The 23,359-nt window shown below is 43.1% G+C and overlaps 1 protein-coding gene across 2 annotated transcripts in view; it reads left to right on the forward strand.

The window, feature by feature from the left end:
- Positions 1-286: 286 nt before the first annotated feature.
- The window catches only part of TMIGD1 (transmembrane and immunoglobulin domain containing 1), a 58,924-nt gene continuing 35,851 nt past the window's right edge, over positions 287-23,359 (forward strand). Inside the window, exons 1-4 of one of the 2 annotated variants that reach the window (XM_069761155.1) lie at positions 287-378; positions 2,082-2,151; positions 6,282-6,560; positions 16,228-16,503. In XM_069761155.1, the coding sequence (XP_069617256.1) occupies positions 2,094-2,151; positions 6,282-6,560; positions 16,228-16,503 (613 nt within the window). In that variant the 5' untranslated portion in view covers positions 287-378; positions 2,082-2,093. Of the gene's footprint in view, positions 413-2,081; positions 2,152-6,281; positions 6,561-16,227; positions 16,504-23,359 lie in introns of both variants that reach the window. The other variant, XM_069761156.1, reaches the window with a different exon arrangement.

The following is a 23,359-nucleotide window of genomic DNA, read 5'->3' on the forward strand; positions in this document are numbered from 1 at the left end:
CCAATACGACATATTTCAAGACAAAGTAGACCATTTTCTAGTTCGTCAAGCTTTTGTAAATTTACAGGGGTGAATGGCATGGAAATTATTCTACATGACAGAAATCTTAGCATTTCTCAGTGACTTAAAAGCCTCACCCAAAGCCATTAAATGGAGAAGCAACAGGTTTGTCCTTACTCAACAATGCTGAAGCTTTTTCTTGAGTGCTGTTTTATATTTACTCAGGGCCCATAAAACAGTGTAGACCTTGACCTGTAACTTCTCAGTCATTGACCCAGACTTCAATAAAGAACTTAAAGAGAACAAGAACAGGACCAAGAACAGACACATTCTCACTTCTCAGCCAAACGGAGGTTCTCCAGGATCATCACCCACAACGTAAGAGATTTTTGGAGCTTAGACAAAAAATCAGGTAGAAGTTGGCATCCAATTTTTAGGAAAGATAGTTTAAGGGTTTATATTTACTTGGGATTTGTGGATTCTAGTTGGAGATGTATTTAGTAAAATGAAGACCGCTCTGACCCTGTGGAGTAGTTTATGTAGGTTGTTCTGGTTAGGCTGACCTTACAATAGATGTCTAGCGTCAAGTCAAGTCTGAAGGACACTCTTGACCATCTCAAATGAGTAGTCTATAGATGTAAAATTTGGCAAAGATTTGACCAGCCTTTTTCCATCTGAAATCTTGTTAAATGGGAAACAAACAGAGAAAAATTGTATAGTTTTTGCTCTGATAAAAGGAGCAGTTTTTCTATTATAGCATGATAAACCCCAAAATGATCATTCATAATTACCGTATATTCTGAAACTACAACTAGAGTATAGAATTGTATAGATCAAAAGAAAGACTATATGGTCGATTTTCAAGATCTCTAGTAATTATTACTCTCAGGTTTTATTAAAAAAAAAATACTAACAACATTTTTCTACTCAGTTATATTTTTTTAAGATCATTAATTTATATTCTTCCTGTAGCTTGTTTCCCATTAAAACTTTTTACCTTTTGGTCAGACTTTTTTTTAAGCTTGTAAAAGATCTAAAAATTCTGACAGCAATGTTCATTTTGACATTTACACAACCAGGACAATGAACCTAGATGAAGACAAATGGCTAATTATTAGTTTTTAAAAGTTCTTGTTTTACATGTCAATGATTCTTTTTGCTTAGAGTTTTAGCCCATCTTTTTAAAGGGAATATATCAGCAGGTTGTTGCTATGTAATCTGATAGCAGCATGATGTAGGAATTGAGATCGTGATTCCAGTGATGAGTCACTTGGTGGTCTGTGTGCTTTCATTTTGATACAATCACTATTTTCTATGCTGTTGACTAGGAGGCACAAGGCAGCTAGTCCTGTAATGATTATATCAGTGTTCCCCAAGTCCGGTCCTCAAGAGCCACTAACAGGTCATGTTTTCAGGATTTCCTTAGTATTGCACAGGTGATAATTGCATCACCTGCACAGGCAATAATTCCATCACCTGTGCAATACTAAGGAAATCCTGAAAACATGACCTGTTGGTGGCTCTTGAGGACCGGACTTGGGGAGCACTGGATTATATCATGCTGATAAAACATTGTTTTTTTTTATTAAAACAATATCACACAGCTCAGTAAGTGACACATCATTGGAATTAGACTCTATGCCTCTGTATCATGCTGCTCTCAGGTTACATGACAAAAAAACAGCTGACAGATTCCCTTTAAAAGTTTGTATGCTGTGGAGATAGTTTTCTATTGTTTTAAACCTGTTCATAGAAACCTACAATATTCCTGGAAGCTTCAGTAGCAGTCACAATCACCCTTCTCTCCATATCTTATCAGATTATGAGGATTGAGATATTCGGATAGCGATGCTTTTGACTTTTTTTTTTTACATAACAGTAGCAAGAATAATGTAGATTCCATATAGATTACTTGATATATGATGAAAATTGCTTACATGTACTAATTTACATACCGTACATATCCACTTATACCAGTCCCCCACGCTGCTCACAATCTTTTCTCTCCTGCAGACATATACACACACAATTTCATTCAAATGCTATAAAGAATTGCTGACTTTTCTTTTTGTCGCTCCTAGCTCTGAGCAAGAATGAAGAAACCCCTAATCATATTAGCTGTACTTTTGTCTCTCTTACATAAAATTACAGGTGAGTAACAGCCCAAAAGTTATGCAATATAATGAACATATAAATGTATAGTATATAATGTCCTAGGCAAAACCATATAATAATATTTGTGTACATCACCATGGACGTTAATGGCGTTATGAAATAAATAATACACGCAAAGCTGGCACCAGAACTTGGCAAGATCAGGTCTTCTGGAAGGGTGGGCCGTTTGCTGCTCTCTCCTCGCTTTCCTATGTAGCGTCTCTACAAAATATACTGCTGTTTTCCTATATTTTGTGTAGCTTCTCTTATACAGAACACGGTCTCAAATTTACAGCACCCAAATTTCCTTTAGTGAAATAATTAAATTGCAAAGTTTGGGGCATACAACTATGTCCATTTTTTTTTTCAGATTTCATTCTGAGTTTTTTTTTTTTAGGTAGGAATGAAAAAATATATATATTTATGTAATAAAAAAAATTATAAAAAAAATCTGAAAAAAATGTGACAGCGGTAACTCGCATGCCCCTCCAGCGCCCCTCTACTCACCTCTTGGTTTTTCCTCGTGTAAGGCCATTCCATTAATCTGCTCTCCAGTCAAATGTTGCACTGTCAGGGATTGCCCTGGCGCATTGCCTGGCGACTACCTAAAACCAAGCCTAACCTCACCACCAGAGGCTCTATTGAAGACACGGTAGTCGCTAAGGCTTCTTTCACACTAGCGTCGGAATCTCCCCGTCGCAATGCGTCGGGGAGAGATTCCGACGCTAGCGTTTGCTGCATTGCACAATGGGTGCAGCGGATGCATTTTTCCGGCGCATCCGCTGCCCCATTGTAAGGTGCGGGGAGGTGGGGGCGGAGTTCCGGCCGCGCATGCGCGGTGGGAAAAAGCGGTCCGTCAGGAGAAAAAAACGTTACATGTAGCGTTTTTTTCTCCCGACGGTCCGCAAAAGCACGACGCATCCGTCGCTCGACGGATGCGACGTGTGGCAATCCGTCGCAAATGCGTCGTCAATGCAAGTCTATGGGGAAAAACGCATCCTGCAAGCACTTTTGCAGGATGCGTTTTTTCTGCAAAACGACGCATTGTGACGGATTGCAGAAAACGCTAGTGTGAAAGTAGCCTAAGTTACCTGACTCCATGGTAAGCCTGGCCCGTGGCGTAGTGGGTCCACACTCACCGGTGTTATGGTGACAAATACCACCTTGGTAACATTATCTTTAAGGGATGAAAGTTCTTTAGACAAATGGAAACTGACATAAACCTGAAGCCGGCCCCCAATATAAGTCAGGTGTGACTGGGATCTATCATAATAAAAATTTGGGGTTTACATTAAATATTATGTTGCCCATTAAAGTGTTATTATAGTCTCTTTAAGAGACCAGCTAGGGCTGCACATAAGCCCCATAAGAAATTATGAGAAGAAGTCACTGTTAATATTGTTGGCTTGGCTCCTAAGCTAATGTGGCCATTGTTTTTGGCTGAAGACTGTGTATCGTTAATATATCAAAAATAAGCAGTGAAGAGATGGCACTTTGCGATCTGGTAAAAAATATTATTTATTTCATAAAGATTAAAAGCATGGATGCGGGGGAGCCGGTTATGTAGTGGATGACGACTGCCGTTTTGCGTACTTCTTGCGCTTCAACGGTTCCAGGTGTAATAATAATAAGTAATAATGGCTTTTAATGTTCTCAGTTAGTACACAATCTACGGTATTTGTCTGTGGATTGGTGAAGTCCAAATTCTTTAGGGATGATTTTGTACAATTTCTAGCCAGATGAGCATCAGCCTCTCTTCTTCTGAGGTCCTCAGAAATCTCCTTTGTTCGTGGCATTATACACTTCCATGATCAGACTTTGTTCTTTCAATAAAACAGGTCCCTCACTCACACTTGATTGTCATCCCGTTGTATGAAAACACCAAACTTTAATTTCAAATGAAAATTATTTGCTATTTCTAAAGGTTCACATACTTTTACCACTCACAGAAATGTGATCTTTGGAACATTTAAAAAAAATGGCAAAGTCCAATATTTTTTACTCATTAATTTGATTTTATTATCTTTATCTGCTTTTAGGATTTGCATGAAAATCTTATGTACTTTTAGGTCAAATTTATGCAGAAATATGGAAAATTCTCAAACTTTCAAGCATTGCTCTTTTCCGGTGCATGTTAGACAGTGGGTGGCATGTAGTGACTAATGTCTGGTGCCCAAAGTGGTTTTCTGTAAAGTGCCTATTTATCGGTGGTCAGTAATGTGTCCAGCACCTGATGAGTGAGCAGTGGTAATCTTAGTTTCTCATTTCCAAATGAGGTTATTAAACAGGTCAGAGAGCGCAGTTTTCACAAAGATATCTCAGATTGGACCAGAAACAGAGATGATAACAAAAAAATTAAAAATGTAATGTCTTTCTGTATGCACCTTTTCTGTAGTTAAAAATCTCGTCTATCTGATCCATGTTTCCCCAGACATTCACCCTCTATAGATGTTCCATTATAGCGAAGAGCTACCAAAAAATCTCTGCTGTCTATGGCCATGTTCACATGTCAAGTATTTGATCAGTATTTTACCTCAGTATTTATAAATCAAAATCAGGAAAGGAAGAAGAAGTATAATACAAACACGTCACCTCTTCTGTATTTATCACCCACTCCTGGTTTTGGCTTACAGATACTGAGGTAAAATACTGACCAAATAATGAATGTGTGAACGTGGCTATGGGTTACATTAGTGACTGGAGCACTGCTGAGCTGTTTTAGTGGCGACACCCTAGTTAATGTGCAATCTGAAAATTTTATGATAAATGTTCTGTTACCGTGGAGACATTACTTTCACCATTAGAAATATGTAGAATTCATGCCTTATAATGACTGTCATGCTAAAAATAATCTAGGGAGTTTTCACTGTTGTGTAAATGTAAAAATTCTTTAATACTATAGTCTTCAACCGCTAAACACTCCTCTTCCTCTGTAATGTCGCTATATTCCGACCATATCTGGACCTACTCTTATTCGTAGTAGGAATGAAGAAAGAAATCTGAACAGGGATATAGTTTGTGTTTTAGACTGCAGCTCCGTAAAGATATGGCAAGTGATGGAAATAAAAGAGGACAGTCCCATATCAAGGATTAGGGCTCTTTTCCATTTGCGAGAAACACGTCCGTGTCTCGCATGTGAAACCCAAGCTGTGGCGCCGGCACTCGAGAGCGGAGCGTGCGGCCGCATAGCAACACATGGAGCCGCACGCTCCGCTCCCAAGTGCCTGCACCACAGCTAGGTTTTCACATGCGAGACACAGACGTGTTTCTCGCAAATGGAAAAGAGCCCTTAGAATGGTCCTCCATTCTGACGGCTGCTTCCACCCTGCAGAACAAATTCCATTTATTTCCATCTTGATTCCTATTTCTGTGATCCATGGGGTCATTTCTCATTTGCTAACCATTCAATTGTACAGATTCCCGACACTCCGTATTAAAGGTTGTTTTGGCCAAACAGGGCCCGAGGGCTTTGGTCTATCTTTATGGTGTGTACATGATGTTGCTACTTAGTCAAAGTAAAACTGTGGCATAATCAGAATGTTCGTTAAGGTGGCCTTAAAGTTTGACCACGGTGAAGTTTTTTTTTTTTTAATTGTTAAGAGTTTGTCTTTAACGTTTTCCCTATGGGGAACATTGACGTCCCATAGCAGGTGCAGCTATCTTGCAATTTTAGAATGACTTATCAGCTTCATTCATATAAATACATTTTGGGCAGTCGGTCTCTGCCACTCAGTAAGGGATAATCCAGATATCCATGAAAATTGGTTTGAGGGTGAACCGCTAAAGCCCGAACTGACAGCGGCTCCCGCGACCAGAGCATGATAGCTTCATATATTTCTATGAGGCTGTTACGCTGAGGTTAGGAGACCCGCGTCCAGTCCGTGCATTGTGTTCCGGTCTTTGACTGATCTGCAGTGATATTTGAGCCCTAATGGTGGATTCATACATGGTGTACTTTTACGCTATAGATTTATTCACAGTGAATTTTTACAAAATTCTTATGTGTTGTGCGAGGATTTTGCAGATCTGCACTGGCTCATTAGGAAAATATGAAGCATAAACTCACTAGATTGTTTGGTAGCTTCAGATTCTAGTTTTATTAATGATATTATTTTGGTTCCCTGCAGCCTTGAACCTCTTGCTGAACAATGCCACCTATGACAATCGACACAATGCCAATCTCAGTGAGCCAGCAATTCTCCGCTGTGAAGTTGTTAACAACATTGACGATGAGAGCTTGATCTGGTACCGAGGGACCGGACAAGTGGATATTAAGTCTGAGAACAGTGTGAACGTCAGTAGTATATGCATCCCGGAGCTGACCATCGAAGACAATGGAGTGAGCTTCACCTGCCTATTGAAGCAGAACACCTCCATTAAGCTGTCCCTACAGATGAATGTCCTGTGTGAGTCCCACAATTATTCTGATCTAGCAGAATCTTCTGCTGCATTTTATTATTTTACGTTGTGATACCTAATAGGAAAAAATGTGTGAATGCAATGAATATTGGAAACACAGATATATGGATGTTCTTTTGGATTTTGCTCCTCCTGGACTGATCATTAATTCTTAATATTTTTCAGGGAACAGATTTTCCCATTAGTTAGATAGGAAATAGCAGTTGGTGCTCATAAAGTTCTATGTAGAACTGTATCTGTTACTTTAGTAGAACTTACAATGGAACATCTGTGTTTCTGCTTCTAGCTCCTCCTCCTCCATAGAATTTTAAAACCACCAATTGCGATCCCTCATCGCAGTAATGGGAAATCTGTCATCAGTGAATACAGATTTCTATGGTTTGAAGGATGAGTCCAGGAGGAGAAAAAAAAAGCAGATTTCTCTTATAAGATACAGCAGGTATAAAAAAATAAAAAGTATTGAACACATCACCAATTTTCTATGTAAATATATTTCTAAAGGTTCTGTTGACATGAAATTCTCACCATATGTCCGTAACAACACCTCCAATCCACACATGCAAATAAATCAAACCATAGATGTACATAAATTAAGTTGTGTGTAATAATGAGAAATGACAAAGGTAAAAAGTAGTAAACACGTGACGAAAGAGGTGCAAAAAGCCATGGAAAGTCATGACACCAGCTCAAACTCTATCAATAATTAGAAAGCAATCATGCCATGTAGTGAAAAGTAATATCAGCTGGTTGAACTGATAGCCTCTAAAAAGGTGTCTCATTACCAAGGTGCCACACAATGATGGGTAAAACCAGTGAGCTGTCTCAAGACCTTTGTAACCTTATTGTTGCAAAACATACTGATGGCATTGGTTGTAGAAGAATTTCTAAACTACTGAAGACTGCACATAGCAGATATAGTCACCTCTCACAGTTGAGACTGTAATCACCCCCTGCTCTGCCCCTTTCTCTGAAAGCTCCTGGAGGGAATAAGTTCATTTTCTCACAGTAACTGCACTGTCAGTAAGGTGGCCAGGTGGAATGCTATTTACCTGCAGATTAACCCTATATCCACATGTTTTGCAAGAATCCCTTTGAGACTGATAAGGGACAATATAAGCTTGGTTTACCTATACAGGCTTATTATGAGATGAGGCACTTAATAGAAGAGGCTCTCAAACTTGGCATTAACTAAAGCAAAGAGCCACTAAGGTAGAAAATCTCTCACATGTAAGGAAATTCAATGCTGACAATTATACACTGCTCAAAAAAAATAATGGGAAAAAATAATGGGAACACTTAAACAACAGAATCTAACTCCAAGTAAATCAAACTTCTGTGAAACCAAAGTGTCCACTTAGGAAGCAACACTGATTGACAACCAATTTCACATGCTGTTGTGCAAATGGAATAGGCAACAGATGGAAATTATTGGCAATTATCAAGACACACTCAATAAAGGAGTGGTTCAGCAGGTGGGGACCACAGACTACATCTCAGTACCAATGCATTCTGGCTGATGTTTTGGTCACTTTTGAATGTTGGTTGTGCTTTCACACTCGTGGTAGCATGAGACAGACTCTACAAACCACACAAGTGGCTCAGGTAGTGCAGCTCATCCAGGATGGCACATCAATGTCAGCTGTGGCAAGAAGGTTTGCTGTGTCTGTCAGTGTAATGTCCAGAGGCTGGAGGTGCTACCAGGAGACAGGCTAGTACACCAGGAGATGTGGAGGGGGCTGTAGGAGGGCAACAACCCAGCAACAGGACTGCTACCTCAGCCTTTGTGCAAGGAGGAACAGGAGGAGCACTGCCAAAGCCCTGCAAAATGATCTCCAGCAGGCCACAAATGTGCAGTTGTCTGCACAAACGGTTAGGCTAGGTTCAGATTGCGTTAGTGCAATCCGTTTAGCGCCTAGCGCTAGCGGATTGCACTAACGCAATGTTTTGTAAAGGGGTCGCGTTAAACGTCCCCGCTCTCTGATCTCTGATCTGCGAGAGCGGGGAACGGACCTCGGGCGCGCCTCGAACGCTGCAAGCAGCGTCCGCGGCGCGCCACAAAACACCGGCACATCGCTAGCGCGTGCTGAAAATGGCACGCGCTACTGATGCGCGTCCCCATTGCTGTGAATTGGCGCGCTAACGGACGCGTTGTACGGCGTTAATTTCGCCGTGCAACGCTGTCCGTTAGCGCGGTCCCATTAACGCAATGGGAACCTAGCCTTAGAAACCGACTCCATGAAGATGGTCTGAGTGCCCGACGTCCACAGATGGGGGTTTTTCTCACAGCCCAACACCGTGCAGCACGCTTAGCATTTGCCACAGAACACCAGGATTGGCAAATTCGCCACTGGCACCCTGTGCTCTTCACAGATGAAAGCAGGTTCACACTGAGCACATGTGACAGACGTGACAGAGTCTGGAGACGCCGTGGAGAGCGATCTGCTGCCTGCAACATCCTTCAGCATGACCGGTTTAGCAGTGGGTCAGTAATGGTGTGGGGTGACATTTCTTTGGAGGGCCACACAGCCCTCCATGTGCTCGCCAGAGGTAGCCTGACTGCCACTAGGTACCGAGATGAGATCCTCAGACCCCTTGTGAGACCATATGCTGGTGCGGTTGGCCCTGAGTTCCTCCTAATGCAGGACAATGCCAGACGTCTGTTATGATCAGGTGGCCTTGGAGCAGAATGAAATGACCTTCGTTGGAGCAGTGGTAACTTTACTGACCGCAAACCCTGATCCTATCAACGCAACTAGAAGTAGCCGTGGGGTGTGCCTAACCAGACCTAGACACCTCGACACAGCCTAAGGACTAAATATCCCTAAAGATGGAAATAGGGAAAACTCTCTTGCCTCAGAGTAGACCCCCAAAGGATAGGTAGCCCCCCACAAATAATGACTGTGAGTAGGAGAGGAAAAGACACACAGACAGAAAACAGGGATAAGCAAAGGAGGCACTTCTACCTAGATATGAAAGGATAGTACAGGATACTATGCGGTCAGCATAAAACACTACAAAATATCCACAGCAGAAAAATACAAAAACTCCACCACCTAACTAAAGGTGTGGAGAGTATATCTGCGACTCCAGCGAGTCCAACTAGACTGAGAAAAACATCAGGCACAGTTTAGCAGGAACAAAATAGAAACAAGATAAGCACAGAAAATAAACACACAGCAGTGTGTCTAAAAAATGAAGAAAACACTTATCTTAGCTGAATTGGCAGCAAGCAGGAGGGGCCAGGCAGAGGACCAACACTTCCAAAGAAACATTGACTACTGGCAAGGACTAGTGAGTCCTGCACAGCTAAATACCCCAGTCCGAATTGCAATTAGCAGAAACACCTGTCCAAGACTGCTGCTCAGGAATAACTGCATTACCATCAACAACCACTGGAGGGAGCCCAAGAGCAGAATTCACAACAGTATCCCCCCCTTGAGGAGGGGTCACCGAACCGTCACCAGAGCCCCCAGGCCGGTCAGGACGAGCAAGATGAAAGGCACGAACCAAATCAGCGGCATGGACATCAGAGGCCGAAACCCAAGAATTATCCTCCTGGCCATAACCCTTCCATTTGACAAGGTACTGAAGCTTCCGCCTCGAAAAAGGAGAATCCAAAATCTTCTCAACCACATATTCCAACTCCCCATCGACCAACACAGGGGCCGGAGGATCAACAGAGGGAACAACGGGCTCCACATATTTCCGCAACAAAGATCTATGGAAGACATTATGGATAGCAAAAGAGGCCGGAAGCGCCAGACGAAAAGACATCGGATTAATAATCTCAGAAATCCTTTAAGGACCAATAAACCGAGGCTTAAACTTAGGAGAAGAAACCTTCATAGGAACATGACGGGAAGATAACCAAACCAGATCCCCAACCCGAAGCCGGGAACCAACACAGCGACGTCGGTTAGCAAAACGTTGAGCCTCCTCTTGAGACAACACCAAATTGTCCACCACCTGAGCCCAAATCTGCTGCAACCTGACAACCACAGAATCCACACCAGGAAAGTCAGAAGACTCAACCTGCCCAGAAGAAAAACGAGGATGAAAACCAAAATTACAAAAAAAAGGCGAAACCAAAGTAGCCGAACTAGCCCGATTATTAAGGGCAAACTCGGCTAATGGCAAAAAAGCCACCCAATCATCCTGATCAGCAAAAGCATCTCAAATAAGTCTCCAAAGTCTGATTAGTACGCTCGGTCTGGCCATTTGTCTGAGGATGAAATGCAGAAGAAAAAGACAAATCAATGCCCAGCCTAGCACAAAAGGCCGGCCAAAACCTAGAAACAAACTGGGAACCTCTGTCGGACACAATATTCTCAGGAATACCATGCAAACGGACCACATGCTGAAAAAACAACGGAACCAAATCAGAAGAAGAAGGCAATTTAGGCAAAGGCACCAAATGAACCATCTTAGAGAATCGGTCACAAACAACCCAGATAACCGGCATCCTCTGGGAAACAGGAAGATCGGAAATAAAATCCATAGAAATATGCGTCCAGGGCCTCTCAGGGACCGGCAATGGCAAAAGCAACCCACTAGCACGGGAGCAACAAGGCTTGGCCCGCGCACAAGTCCCACAGGACTGCACAAAAGACCGCACATCACGCGATAAAGAAGGCAACCAAAAACGACCTACCAACCAAGTCTCTGGTACCAAAAATGCCAGGATGACCAGCCAACACAGAACAGTGAACCTCAGAAATCACTCTACCAGTCCATCTGTCAGGAACAAACAGCTTCCCCACAGGACAACGATCAGGTTTGTCAGCCTGAAATTTCTGAAGAACCCGTCGTAAATCAGGAGAAACGGCAGAAAGGACCACCCCTTCCTTCAAAATACCGACTGGTTCCAAGACCTCAGGAGAATCAGGCAAAAAACTCCTAGAGAGGGCATCAGCCTTAATATTCTTAGAACCCGGAAGGTACGAGACCACAAAATCAAAACGAGAAAAAAACAAGGACCATCGAGCCTGTCTAGGATTCAACCGTTTGGCAGACTCGAGGTAAATCAGATTCTTATGATCGGTCAAGACCACAATACGGTGCTTAGCTCCCTCAAGCCAATGTCGCCACTCCTCAAACGCCCACTTCATAGCCAACAACTCCCGATTGCCGACATCATAATTGCATTCAGCAGGCGAAAACTTACGGGAAAAGAAGGCACACGGTTTCATTAAGGAACCAACATGATCCCTCTGAGACAAAACAGCCCCTGCCCCAATCTCAGAAGCGTCAACCTCAACCTGAAACGGAAGAGAAACATCCGGTTGATGCAACACAGGAGCAGAAGTAAAACGATGCTTAAGTTCCTGAAAGGCAGAGACAGCCGCAGGGGACCAATTCACCACATCAGCACCCTTCTTCGTCAAATCAGTCAAGGGTTTAACCACGCTGGAAAAATTAGCAATGAAACGGCGATAAAAATTAGCAAAACCCAAAAATTTCTGAAGGCTCTTCACGGATGTGGGCTGAATCCAATCATGAATGGCCTGAACCTTAACCGGATCCATCTTTATAGACGAGGGAGAAAAAATAAAGCCCAAAAAGGAAACCTTCTGCACCCCAAAACCCTTTCACAAACAAGGCATTGCCACGAAGGATCTGAAATACCATCCTGACCTGCTGCACATGAGACTCCCAATCATCGGAAAAAATCAAAATATCGTCCAAATATACAATCAGGAATTTATCAAGATAATCCCAGAAGATATCATGCATGAAGGACTGAAAAACAGATGGAGCATTAGAGAGTCCGAATGGCATCACAAGGTATTCAAAATGGCCCTCGGGCGTGTTAAACGCAGTTTTCCATTAATCACCCTGCTTAATACGAACAAGATTATAAGCCCCCCGAAGGTCAATCTTAGTAAACCAACTAGCTCCCTTAATCCTAGCAAACAAATCGGAAAGCAAAGGTAAAGGATATTGAAACTTGACCGTGATCTTATTCAAGAGGCGATAATCAATACAGGGTCTTAAGGAACCATCTTTTTTAGCAACAAAAAAGAACCCCGCTCCCAACGGTGAAAAAGATGGCCGAATATGCCCTTTCTCCAAAGACTCCTTAATATAGCTCCGCATGGCGGTATGTTCAGGTATAGACAGGTTGAAAAGTCGGCCCTTAGGAAACTTACAGCCTGGAATCAAGTCAATAACACAATCGCAGTCCCTGTGTGGTGGAAGGAAACTGGACTTGGGCTCATCGAATACATCCTGAAAATCAGACAAAAACTCCGGAATTTCAGAAGAGGGAGAAGGGGCGATAGACATCAGAGGAACATCATTATGAACCCCCTGACAACCCCAACTAGTCACAGACATGGACTTCCTATCCAAAACAGGATTATGTACCTGCAACCACGGAAAACCCAGCACGATAGCATCATGCAAGTTATGCAACACCAGAAATTGACAACCTTCCTGATGGGCTGGCGCCATGCGCATGATCACCCATGTCCAAAACTGGAGCTTATTTTTAGCCAAGTGTGTAGCATCAATGCCACTTAAAGGAATAGGGCTCTGCAAAGGCTGCAAGGGAAAACCACAACGCCTGGCAAACTCAAAGTCCATTAAGTTCAAGGCGGCGCCTGAATCCACAAACGCCATGACAGAAAATGATGACAATGAACAGATCAAGGACACAGATAACAGAAATTTAGGTTGTACAGTACTGATGGTAAATGAACTGGCGATCCTCTTGGTCCGCTTAGGGCAGACAGAAATGACATGGGAAGCGTCGCCACAATAATAACACAACCTATTCTGACGTCTGAAACCTTGTCGTTCCGTTCTAGACAGAATCCTATCACATTGCATTGGCTCAGGAATTTGCTCTGAGGATAACGCCATAGCACGCACAGTTCTGCGCTCACGCAAGCGCCGATCAATGTGAATGGCCAGAGACATAGAATCACTCAGATTGGAGGGTGTGGGAAACCCCACCATAACATCTTTAACGGATTCAGAAAGACCCTTTCTGAAAATTGCCGCCAAAGCATCATTATTCCATGTAGTCAATACAGACAATTTTCTGAATTTCTGACAATACAATTCTGCCGCCTCTTGACCCTGAGACAGGGCCAACAAGGTCTTCTCAGCTTGATCCACCGAATTAGGTTCATCATACAGTAATCCTAACGCCTGAAAGAAGGAGTCTACATTAAGCAAAGCAGGATCCCCAGATTCCAGGGAAAATGCCCAATCCTGTGGATCACCACGCAGCAGGGAAATGATGATTTTAACTTGTTGAATGGAATCACCGGAGGATCGAGGTTTCAATGCAAAAAATAGTTTAGAGTTGTTTTTAAAAATCAAAAATTTGGACCTGTCACCAAAAAACAAATCAGGAGTAGGTACCTTCGGTTCTAAAGCATGAGTCTGAACAATGTAATCAGAAATACCCTGTACTCTAGCAGCAAGCTGGTCTACACGAGAAGCTAATTCCTGAACACTCATGCTAGCACAAGGCTCTTCAGCCACCCAGAGATAAAGAGGGAGGATAAGACAAAACAGACTGGAGAAAAAAAAATGGCTCAAGATCTTTCCTCCCTTCTTCTGAGATGCAATTAATTGTTGGCCAGTAGTACTGTTATGATCAGGTGGCCTTGGAGCAGCATGAAATGACCTTTGCTGGAGCAGTGGTAACTTTACTGACCGCAAACCCTGATTCTATCACCGCAACTAGAAGTAGCCGTGGGGTGTGCCTAACCAGACCTAGACACCTCGACACAGCCTAAGGACTAAATATCCCTAAAGATGGAAATAGGGAAAACTCTCTTGCCTCAGAGTAGACCCCCAAAGGATAGGTAGCCCCCCACAAATAATGACTGTGAGTAGGAGAGGAAAAGACACACAGACAGAAAACAGGGATAAGCAAAGGAGGCACTTCTACCTAGATATGAAAGGATAGTACAGGATACTATGCGGTCAGCATAAAACACTACAAAATATCCACAGCAGAAAAATACAAAAACTCCACCACCTAACTAAAGGTGTGGAGAGTATATCTGCGACTCCAGCGAGTCCAACTAGACTGAGAAAAACATCAGGCACAGTTTAGCAGGAACAAAATAGAAACAAGATAAGCACAGAAAATAAACACACAGCAGTGTGTCCGAAAAAATGAAGAAAACACTTATCTTAGCTGAATTGGCAGCAAGCAGGAGGGGCCAGGCAGAGGACCAACACTTCCAAAGGAACATTGACTACTGGCAAGGACTAGTGAGTCCTGCACAGCTAAATGCCCCAGTCCGAATTGCAATTAGCAGAAACACCTGTCCAAGAGTGCTGCTCAGGAATAACTGCATTACCATCAACAACCACCGGAGGGAGCCCAAGAGCAGAATTCACAAGAACGTCATGTGGCTGGAGTGTGTCAGCAGTTCCTGTAAGATGAAGGCATTGAAGCAATGGACTGGCTCGCCCATTCCCCAGACCTGAATCAGATTGAACACATCTGGGACATCATGTCTCGCACCATTCACCAACGTCACGTTGCACGACCGACTGTCCAGGAGTTGGCGGATGCTTTAGTCCAGGTCTGGGCGGAGATCCCTCAGGAGACCATCCGCCGCCTCATCAGGAGCATGCCCAGGTATTGTAGGAAGGTCATACAGGCACGTGGAGGCCACACACTACTGAGCATCATTTCCTTGTCTTGAGGCATTTCCACCGAAGTTGGATCAGCCTGTAGCTTCATTTTCCACTTTGATTTTGAGCATCATTCCAACTCCAGACCTCCGTGGGTTATTAGTTGTGATTATTTTTAGGTTTTATTGTTCTCAACACATTCCACTGTGTAATGAATAAAGATTTACAACTGGAATATTTCATTCAGTGATATCTAGGATGTGGGATTTTACTGTTCCCTTTATTTTTTGAGCGGTGTACATAACATTGCTTCTTCCTTGACAAGCGCCCCAACATCAAGGTCTTGCTGGGCCGGAGTGAGAAATGTTCACATCCACTGATCTGCAAATACAGAATTTAGTGCCCAATCAGATCAATATCAATCTAAATTGTTAGACCTTAATCATGAAGATTATAATGGAGATTACGTGATGATTTTTTTGTATATTGATTGCCCATATTGTCTAACTTGGATTGCTCTGTGGTAAGCATTGTTGCCTTGAAACACTATGGTCCTGGGTTTGAGTTTGACCAAATTTTGAATTCCTCTTAAATACCAAAAATATAATGAGGAGATAGTTGGCTAACTATAAAAATGACCATAGTGTGTCTAAATATGTAAGGTATTGTGACACACTCTTATGGATGGAGACGATCTTGATATAACACTTCAGAATAAAGTTGGCATTCTGTAAGCAATGGGTAATAATAGTGATATAATCATCACTGGTTGAAATGTGTGTAACACTAAGCAATACTGTCCATTACATTTATGTTGGCATATTCTACTAAAATTGGTAGATACCAACTGTCGGGCAACATTAGTTTGGGAATTGGCATTATTGGTTTTGTACCTGATATTTTTTGTGTTGGTTAAGTCTCTTAGAAATAACCAGTAGTGGCTTTTCTTCCAAAATGATTGTGCATGTCTATGCGAAATTCTGTGAAGGATAGTTTGTGTATTACATAGCCCTAAAGCCCTAACACTGATTTAATCATTTATCTTTATAGTTCCTCCTAAGCTTTCTGGAGAAACAAAAATCCTTGCAGAAGAGGGTAAAACTGTTGAAATCACATGTGGCTTCAAGGCCAACCCGGCAGCCGCAATGTTTTGGCGACAAAATAACAGCCTCTTCACATTACCTTCCCACTACAAGCAGTACATGACCTCGGAGACTCTGCAGCTCACAATTGAAAAGGCGACTAAGGCAGATAGCGCCAATTACACATGTGTAGCTTTATCCAAGGGAAATGAGACCATCAGAGTGATCGAGCTGATAGTTGGAGGTAAGACTACAGTCAATACTAGTTTCCAAGCTTCTTCCTAACATGTATAACCGTTTTTTGCCTCCTGGTGGTTTAGCTTCTTATAGTTTACTAGATGGTGGCCCGATTCTAACGCAGCGGGTATTCTAGAGTATGTATGTATGTATGTATGTATGTATGTATGTATGTATATATAGCAGCCACATACACTAGTATATAGCAGAGGCCACGTAGTATATAGCAAATACTACGTGGCCTGTGCTATATACTATGTGGCTGCTATATACATACATACATATTGTAGATTACCCGATGCGTTAATACAGGCCACGCAGTATATAACACAACCCACATACTATATAACACAACCCACGCAGTATATAACACAGACAACAGAAGGTGAGCATAGCATTAACATTACATCTTTTTACTATTTATGCTGCATAGGCAGCATCAATAGTAAAAAAGTTGGGGACACACAGGGTTAATAGCAGCGGTAACGGAGTGCAGTACCCGCGGCCCATTACCGCTGGCATTAACCCTGTGTGAGCGGTGACTGGAGGGGATTACGGAGCGGGCGCCGGGCACTGACTGCAGGGGAGTAGGGGACGGTGATTGGAGGGGATTACGGAGCGGGCGCCGGACACTGACTGCAGGGGAGTAGGGGAGGGACTATTTGGACTGTGCCCGTTGCTGATTGGTCGCGGCAGACATGACAGGCAGCTGGCGAGACCAATCAGCGACGCGGGATTTCCGTTACGGAAGTTGCCGACAGAAAGACGGAAGTACCCCTTAGACAATTATATATAGAGAGAGAGAAATAAAAAGAGCATGAACCACACATCCCAAAATCATACGTTGATCTAAAGCCGCTAGGCAAAAATTTATATAACTGAACATGAGGTTTTCAGTTTAACATTCTGATCAGACTGTATGAAGCCCACTGCCACGTCACAGCAAACCTCGTAGTGGGTCCTACTGCCCTAATGGAGCGGAGCCGTGCGGCGCCCACCGCCACAGCGGCAATGCACCAGCAGGGCAGACGGCCTGTTGCCCCACAGCACCCATGCTGCAAGACTGAGTCCCCATGACCCCTGACCGCGCCGCCCCACCAGCACAAAGCCACAGCAACAATGGCCGCCACACAGCACCAACACCAAAATGAAAGGAGCACTGAAACTCACCTTCCTCCAGCTCTTCAGTGAGCTCTAACTTAAAAGGCCCAAAGCTCTGGAGCAGTATGGTGGATAAAAAAAAAAAATCAAAGCAGAGAGCAGATTACTAAGGGGAGCAGCAGGAATAAATAAAATAAGAGCAAAAACTGCCCTCTTGATCTGATGACAGGTCCTCTTTCAGGCAAGAGAGAGGACAGAAGATGAATTTTAGACTAAGAGGAGATCATACTGGAATTCATGATCATGAAATTGTGTAGCTTGAATCAGGATGAATCAGATTCTTCAAGACCAGCAATCATCGTGCTCGTGTTGATAGGGGGGCATGGAATAAGTGTCTGAGAAGTGACGTTCACCTCAAATCTTACTCTAGTCAGAGATTGGAGTTAGATTTCTGTAGTAAGGAACGCTACAGCTTGTCATGAGTTAGAGAATCTGTGGTGTCATACCCCCATAACACTCCCATCCCACCCTAGCTCTGCCCATTTTGATGGCGCTGGGAGAGACTGGCATGAAAATACAAAAAGTTTCAAAAATTTTGAACAACTCAATTTTGTGCCTTTTCAAATCGATATACACCAGAATTCTGGCCTAATGGCTTTGTTGAAACAGGGCCATTGTGTAGTATCTGTGTACCAGGGTCGGACTGGGACTAAAATTCAGCCCTGGCATTTGAAGGTACACAGGCCCATTTGTCACATGGTGACTGTATAATATCTTTGTACACTTGTAGGTTACAAGAAGTGAGGGGAGTGTAACAACTATATAACATATAATCACAGCTGTATCCAGCATTACAGCTCAGTCCTATTTATTGCTTTTAGTTGCAGTACCAATTAAAGCCGCTACTTTACCTACATAACAGGATCTCGTAGATAATGAAGGGATGAGATGACCAAAGGCTATGGAACCTCATTCTGATGCTCCTTATACTTTGCCTACAGCCACTTTTGGTTCTGCTGCGCAGCACGAGACATGGTGACTCTGAATAGCGGTGACATCAGTAACTTAGTAACGTCACCGCTCTTCAGATATTCCAGGTCTGGCGCTGAGCTCGGCGACTGAGAAAAGCGGTATTGTAACTACCGTCACCGCTTCTTCAGAGTCGCTGGGTCTCGACAGCTCTGGGCTAGTAGTGGGGGTGTCTGATAGACACCTCTCCATTACTTACACCAGGGATTGATAGCAGCTGACATTACACAGCTGACATCAACCCTAAAAATCATTACACATACCAAAATTAAATGCTTTGGCGGCTGGGAAAAGCAGTAGAGTTAGCGCTATTTCCAGGCGCCGGGTGCTAACTACAACTGTCATCATTCTTGCCTCATCTCCCTGTGAAGCATTTCTGTTGTATTTACATGCACTGATCTCAGGCCACTAAACCAGTGTGATCGACAATACTGAAGTCGTTCGCTTGTTTCCCGGCCTCTTTACACCAACTGAGAAAGAATGAAGGGAACAGAACAATCACAATTAGATCAATCTGTCACCATACAGTATCATGTTATCAGCAGCACAACTACAGTTTACACAGGCGATGTGCTGCTGAGAACAAGGATTTCTGTTCCCACATAAACAATCCAATCACTCGATGAATAGGCAGCATTTTGCTTGTTTTGTATAATACACCCGATAGTCCTCCATATATTATAATTTGCACCTCAGTCCTCTATATAGTATAATACACTCCTCAGTCCTCCATATAGTATCATACACTCCTCAGTCCTCCATATATTAAAATACACTGCTCAGTCCTCCAAATAGTATACGAGTAGTACTCCTCGTAGTGCTCAATATAGTATAATGCACCGCCATCGTCATCCATATAGTACAATTCACTTCCCATAGTATAATGCACCCCATAGTTCTTCATATAGTATAATGTATTCCCCATAGTCCTCGATACAGTATAATGCAGCCCACATATAGTATAATGATGCCACCCCAGAGTATAATGCAGCCACCCCACAGGATATATTGTAGTCCCGAGTATAATGTAACCCCCCAGAGAAAATAACGCAGCCCCCTCAATATAGTATAATGCAGCCCCTGCATATATAATATATGGTAGCCCCCTCATAGAGCATAATGCAGCCCCCCATAAAATATAATGTAGCCCTCCATAGAATACAATGCAGCCCTCCTCATATAGTATAATGCAGCTCCCCATAGAATATAATGTAGCCCCCTCATAGAGTATGATGCAATCACCCATCATAGAATATAATAAATTTAATACATAGAATACATTTAATATAGAAAATAATACAGCCAACCTCCCCATAGAATATAATGTAGCCCCATAAAAGAGTATGTTGCAATCCTCCCTCATAGAATGTAATACAGCCACCATACAATAATAATTATATAATAATAATTTTTATTTATATAGCGCCAACATATTCCGCAGCACTTTACAATTAAGTGGGGACATGTACAGACAATAAATTCAGTATAAGTTAAGACAATTTAAACAGTGACATTAGGGGTGAGGTCCCTGCTCGCAAGCTTACAATCTACAAGGAAATGGGGGGACACAATATGTGAAAAGTGCTTGTTATTTCAGGTCTGGCAATTATAATAATACAATGTAATACAGCCCCCCATAGAATGTAATACAGCCCCCCATAGAATGTATTGTAGTGCCCCCCCAATAGCCCCACAATTCAGTTATCACTCATTGTTATATTAAAAAGAACCAAACATACAATCCTCACCTCTCCTCGTGCCCCGCGCTGGTCCTGGCTCCAGTCTCAGCGGCTGCAGTCTGCCCAGAACACTGCAGGTGTGCGATGATATGATGTCATCATGCACCCGCAGTTTCAGAGGCAGCCCTCCTCCATCACTGCATTCAACTGCACCGGTGTCTTAGACGGCGGTATAGTTGAATGCGGTGGCGCTGGTGGGGGGGTGAGTCAGCGCTGGCAGGGATCGAGCGGCCCACTACTTTCACCGGCCCTTCTGGCATTTGCCAGAAGTGCCCAATGGCCAGTCCGGCCCTGCTGTGTGCTGATAGTTTTAGGCTACATTAGATAGAAATGAGCTACTTTCCTTAATCTAAAAAGATGAAACATGATGTAATACTCGGCACAGGACACGTGACGTAGAGATCACACACTTATTTATAGGCAGCGCTCTTACCTGGTTTATGATGTGATCTGTAAAACATTGCAATGTTCTGTTCTGTGGTGGAATGTGGAACCTGTGCTGCTCAGATTTACTGCAGACCAGTCACCTTGCTGTTAGTTACTGCATCTAAGCCGAATAGCTAATTCAGAAGTGTGAACACCCGGTCTACCATTACCACCATGTTTTAAATGTGTGATTGGCATTAAGTAAAGCTTAAAAAGACAATCTTCCACCACAAATAACCCATGACCAAGCTACTCTAATGGCTGTATAGGGGAAAATATGTGGATTTTGAATCTGTAAATTTTATCTTTGTCATCAGCTACATTAGCCCACAGTAACAGTGAGAAACAAACTGTGCACTACATGCTAATGCGCACTCCGGACTCCCAAGCTCAGATAAATTATGAGCCAATACTCCTTTTTCCAAAGATTTTATTTTAAGATAAACAGGCAATTTAGGACTAAGGGCAGGAGGGAAGGTGGGGGGGGGGGGGGGGGGAGTGATGAGGGTAGGAAGGGGAAGGGGGGGAGGGGACATAGGGGATCAAGTATAGCAAGTTTAGCAAATATTACAGTTAATGCAATATAACTGAAGGAACACATATTAGATTATAAAGTTAAGTATACGTAGTGCCCAGAAACTCTGGGGATAGGCGAAGTACAGAGGAATTGATTGCAAGCCATTTAAGGCCAATCATATGTGAACAACACTTTAACATTGAACATTTAGTTAATGAGCAGAAATATGCAATTAAATGTTATTACACCTATATGTTAGTGGTGAATAAATTAAGTGATTGGTGGCGGAAAGGCCTTGTCCCATTTGCTCCACTTCTTGCAGAATTTTCCAAACTGATTATTGATCAGAGCAAAATTCAGTTCATGGGATTTATGTTGCTGGAATAATTGTAAAATCAAATCCGGGTTTGGGAGTGCTTTGTTTTTCCAGTGGAAAGTAATGGTATTTTTTGCTACAAGACATAGGTGGATGTCTTGATCCCAATGGCAGGGGATCACAAAAGGACAAGCACAAAAAACAAAACAAGCTCTAGGGTGATGGAAACTGAGCTGACCGCGAACCTGAACCTCAACACACAACTAGCTGTAGCCGAGGAACGTGCCTACGATGATTCTAGACGTCTCGCGCCAGCCGAAGAACTAACTTTCCCTATTAGAAGAAACACAGACCTCTCTTGCCTCCAGAGAAACACCCCACAGAAATAGCAGCCCCCCACATGTAATGACGGTGAAATGAGAGGAAAGCACATATGTAGTTATGAAAACAGATTCAGCAAAATGAGGCCCGCTAAAGCTAGATAGCAGAGGATACAAAAGTGAACTGCGCTGTCAGCGAAAAACCCTACAAAAAACCATCCTGAAATTACTTGAACTCATGTTCCAACTCATGGAACATGAGGAGTAATATCAGCCCACTAGAGCAACCAGCAAAAAGGAATCACATATCTGCAAGCTGGACTAAGACAAAAATTAAGCAAAACGTGGAACAGGAAAATCAAAAACTTAGCTTGTCCTGAAGAATACAGAAGCGGGAAGCAGAGGTAACAAGACACACTGATTACATTGATAGCCGGCGAGGAAATGACAAGAAAGCCAGGTTAAATAGGAAACTCCCATATCCTGATAGAACAGGTGGACACCAGAGACCGCAGAGAACACAAGTCACCCAGTACCATCTGTAACCACCAGAGGGAGCCCAAAAACAGAATCCACAACAGTACCCCCCCCTTGAGGAGGGGTCACCGAACCCTCACGAGAACCACCAGGGCGACCAGGATGAGCCCTATGAAATGCACGGACCAAATCAGCAGCATGAACATCAGAGGCAACCACCCAAGAATTATCCTCCTGACCATAACCCTTCCACTTGACCAAATATTGGAGTTTCCATCTGGAAACACGAGAATCCAAGATCTTCTCCACAACATACTCCAATTCTCCCTCCACCAGAACCGGAGCAGGAGGCTCAAGCGAAGGAACAACAGGTACCTCATACTTCCGCAACAACGACCGATGGAACACATTATGAATAGCAAACGATGCCGGGAGATCCAAACGAAACGACACAGGGTTAAGAATTTCCAAGATCCTATAGGGACCGATGAACCGAGGCTTAAACTTAGGAGAAGAGACCTTCATAGGAACAAAACGAGAAGACAACCACACCAAGTCCCCAACACGAAGTCGAGGACCCACGCGGCGACGGCGATTAGCAAACTGCTGAGCCCTCTCCTGGGACAACTTCAAATTGTCCACCACATGACTCCAAATCTGATGCAACCTATCCACCACCATGTCCACTCCAGGACAATCAGAAGGCTCCACCTGACCAGAGGAAAAACGAGGATGAAACCCCGAATTACAAAAGAAAGGAGAAACCAAGGTAGCAGAACTAGCCCGATTATTAAGGGCAAATTCGGCAAGCGGCAAAAAGGTAACCCAGTCATCTTGATCAGCAGAAACAAAACACCTTAAATAAGTTTCCAAGGTCTGATTAGTTCGTTCCGTCTGGCCATTCGTCTGAGGATGGAATGCAGACGAAAAGGACAAAT

The sequence above is a fragment of the Ranitomeya imitator genome, chromosome 3 (genome assembly GCF_032444005.1).
Source record: "Ranitomeya imitator isolate aRanImi1 chromosome 3, aRanImi1.pri, whole genome shotgun sequence".
Lineage (NCBI taxonomy): Eukaryota > Metazoa > Chordata > Amphibia > Anura > Dendrobatidae > Ranitomeya > Ranitomeya imitator.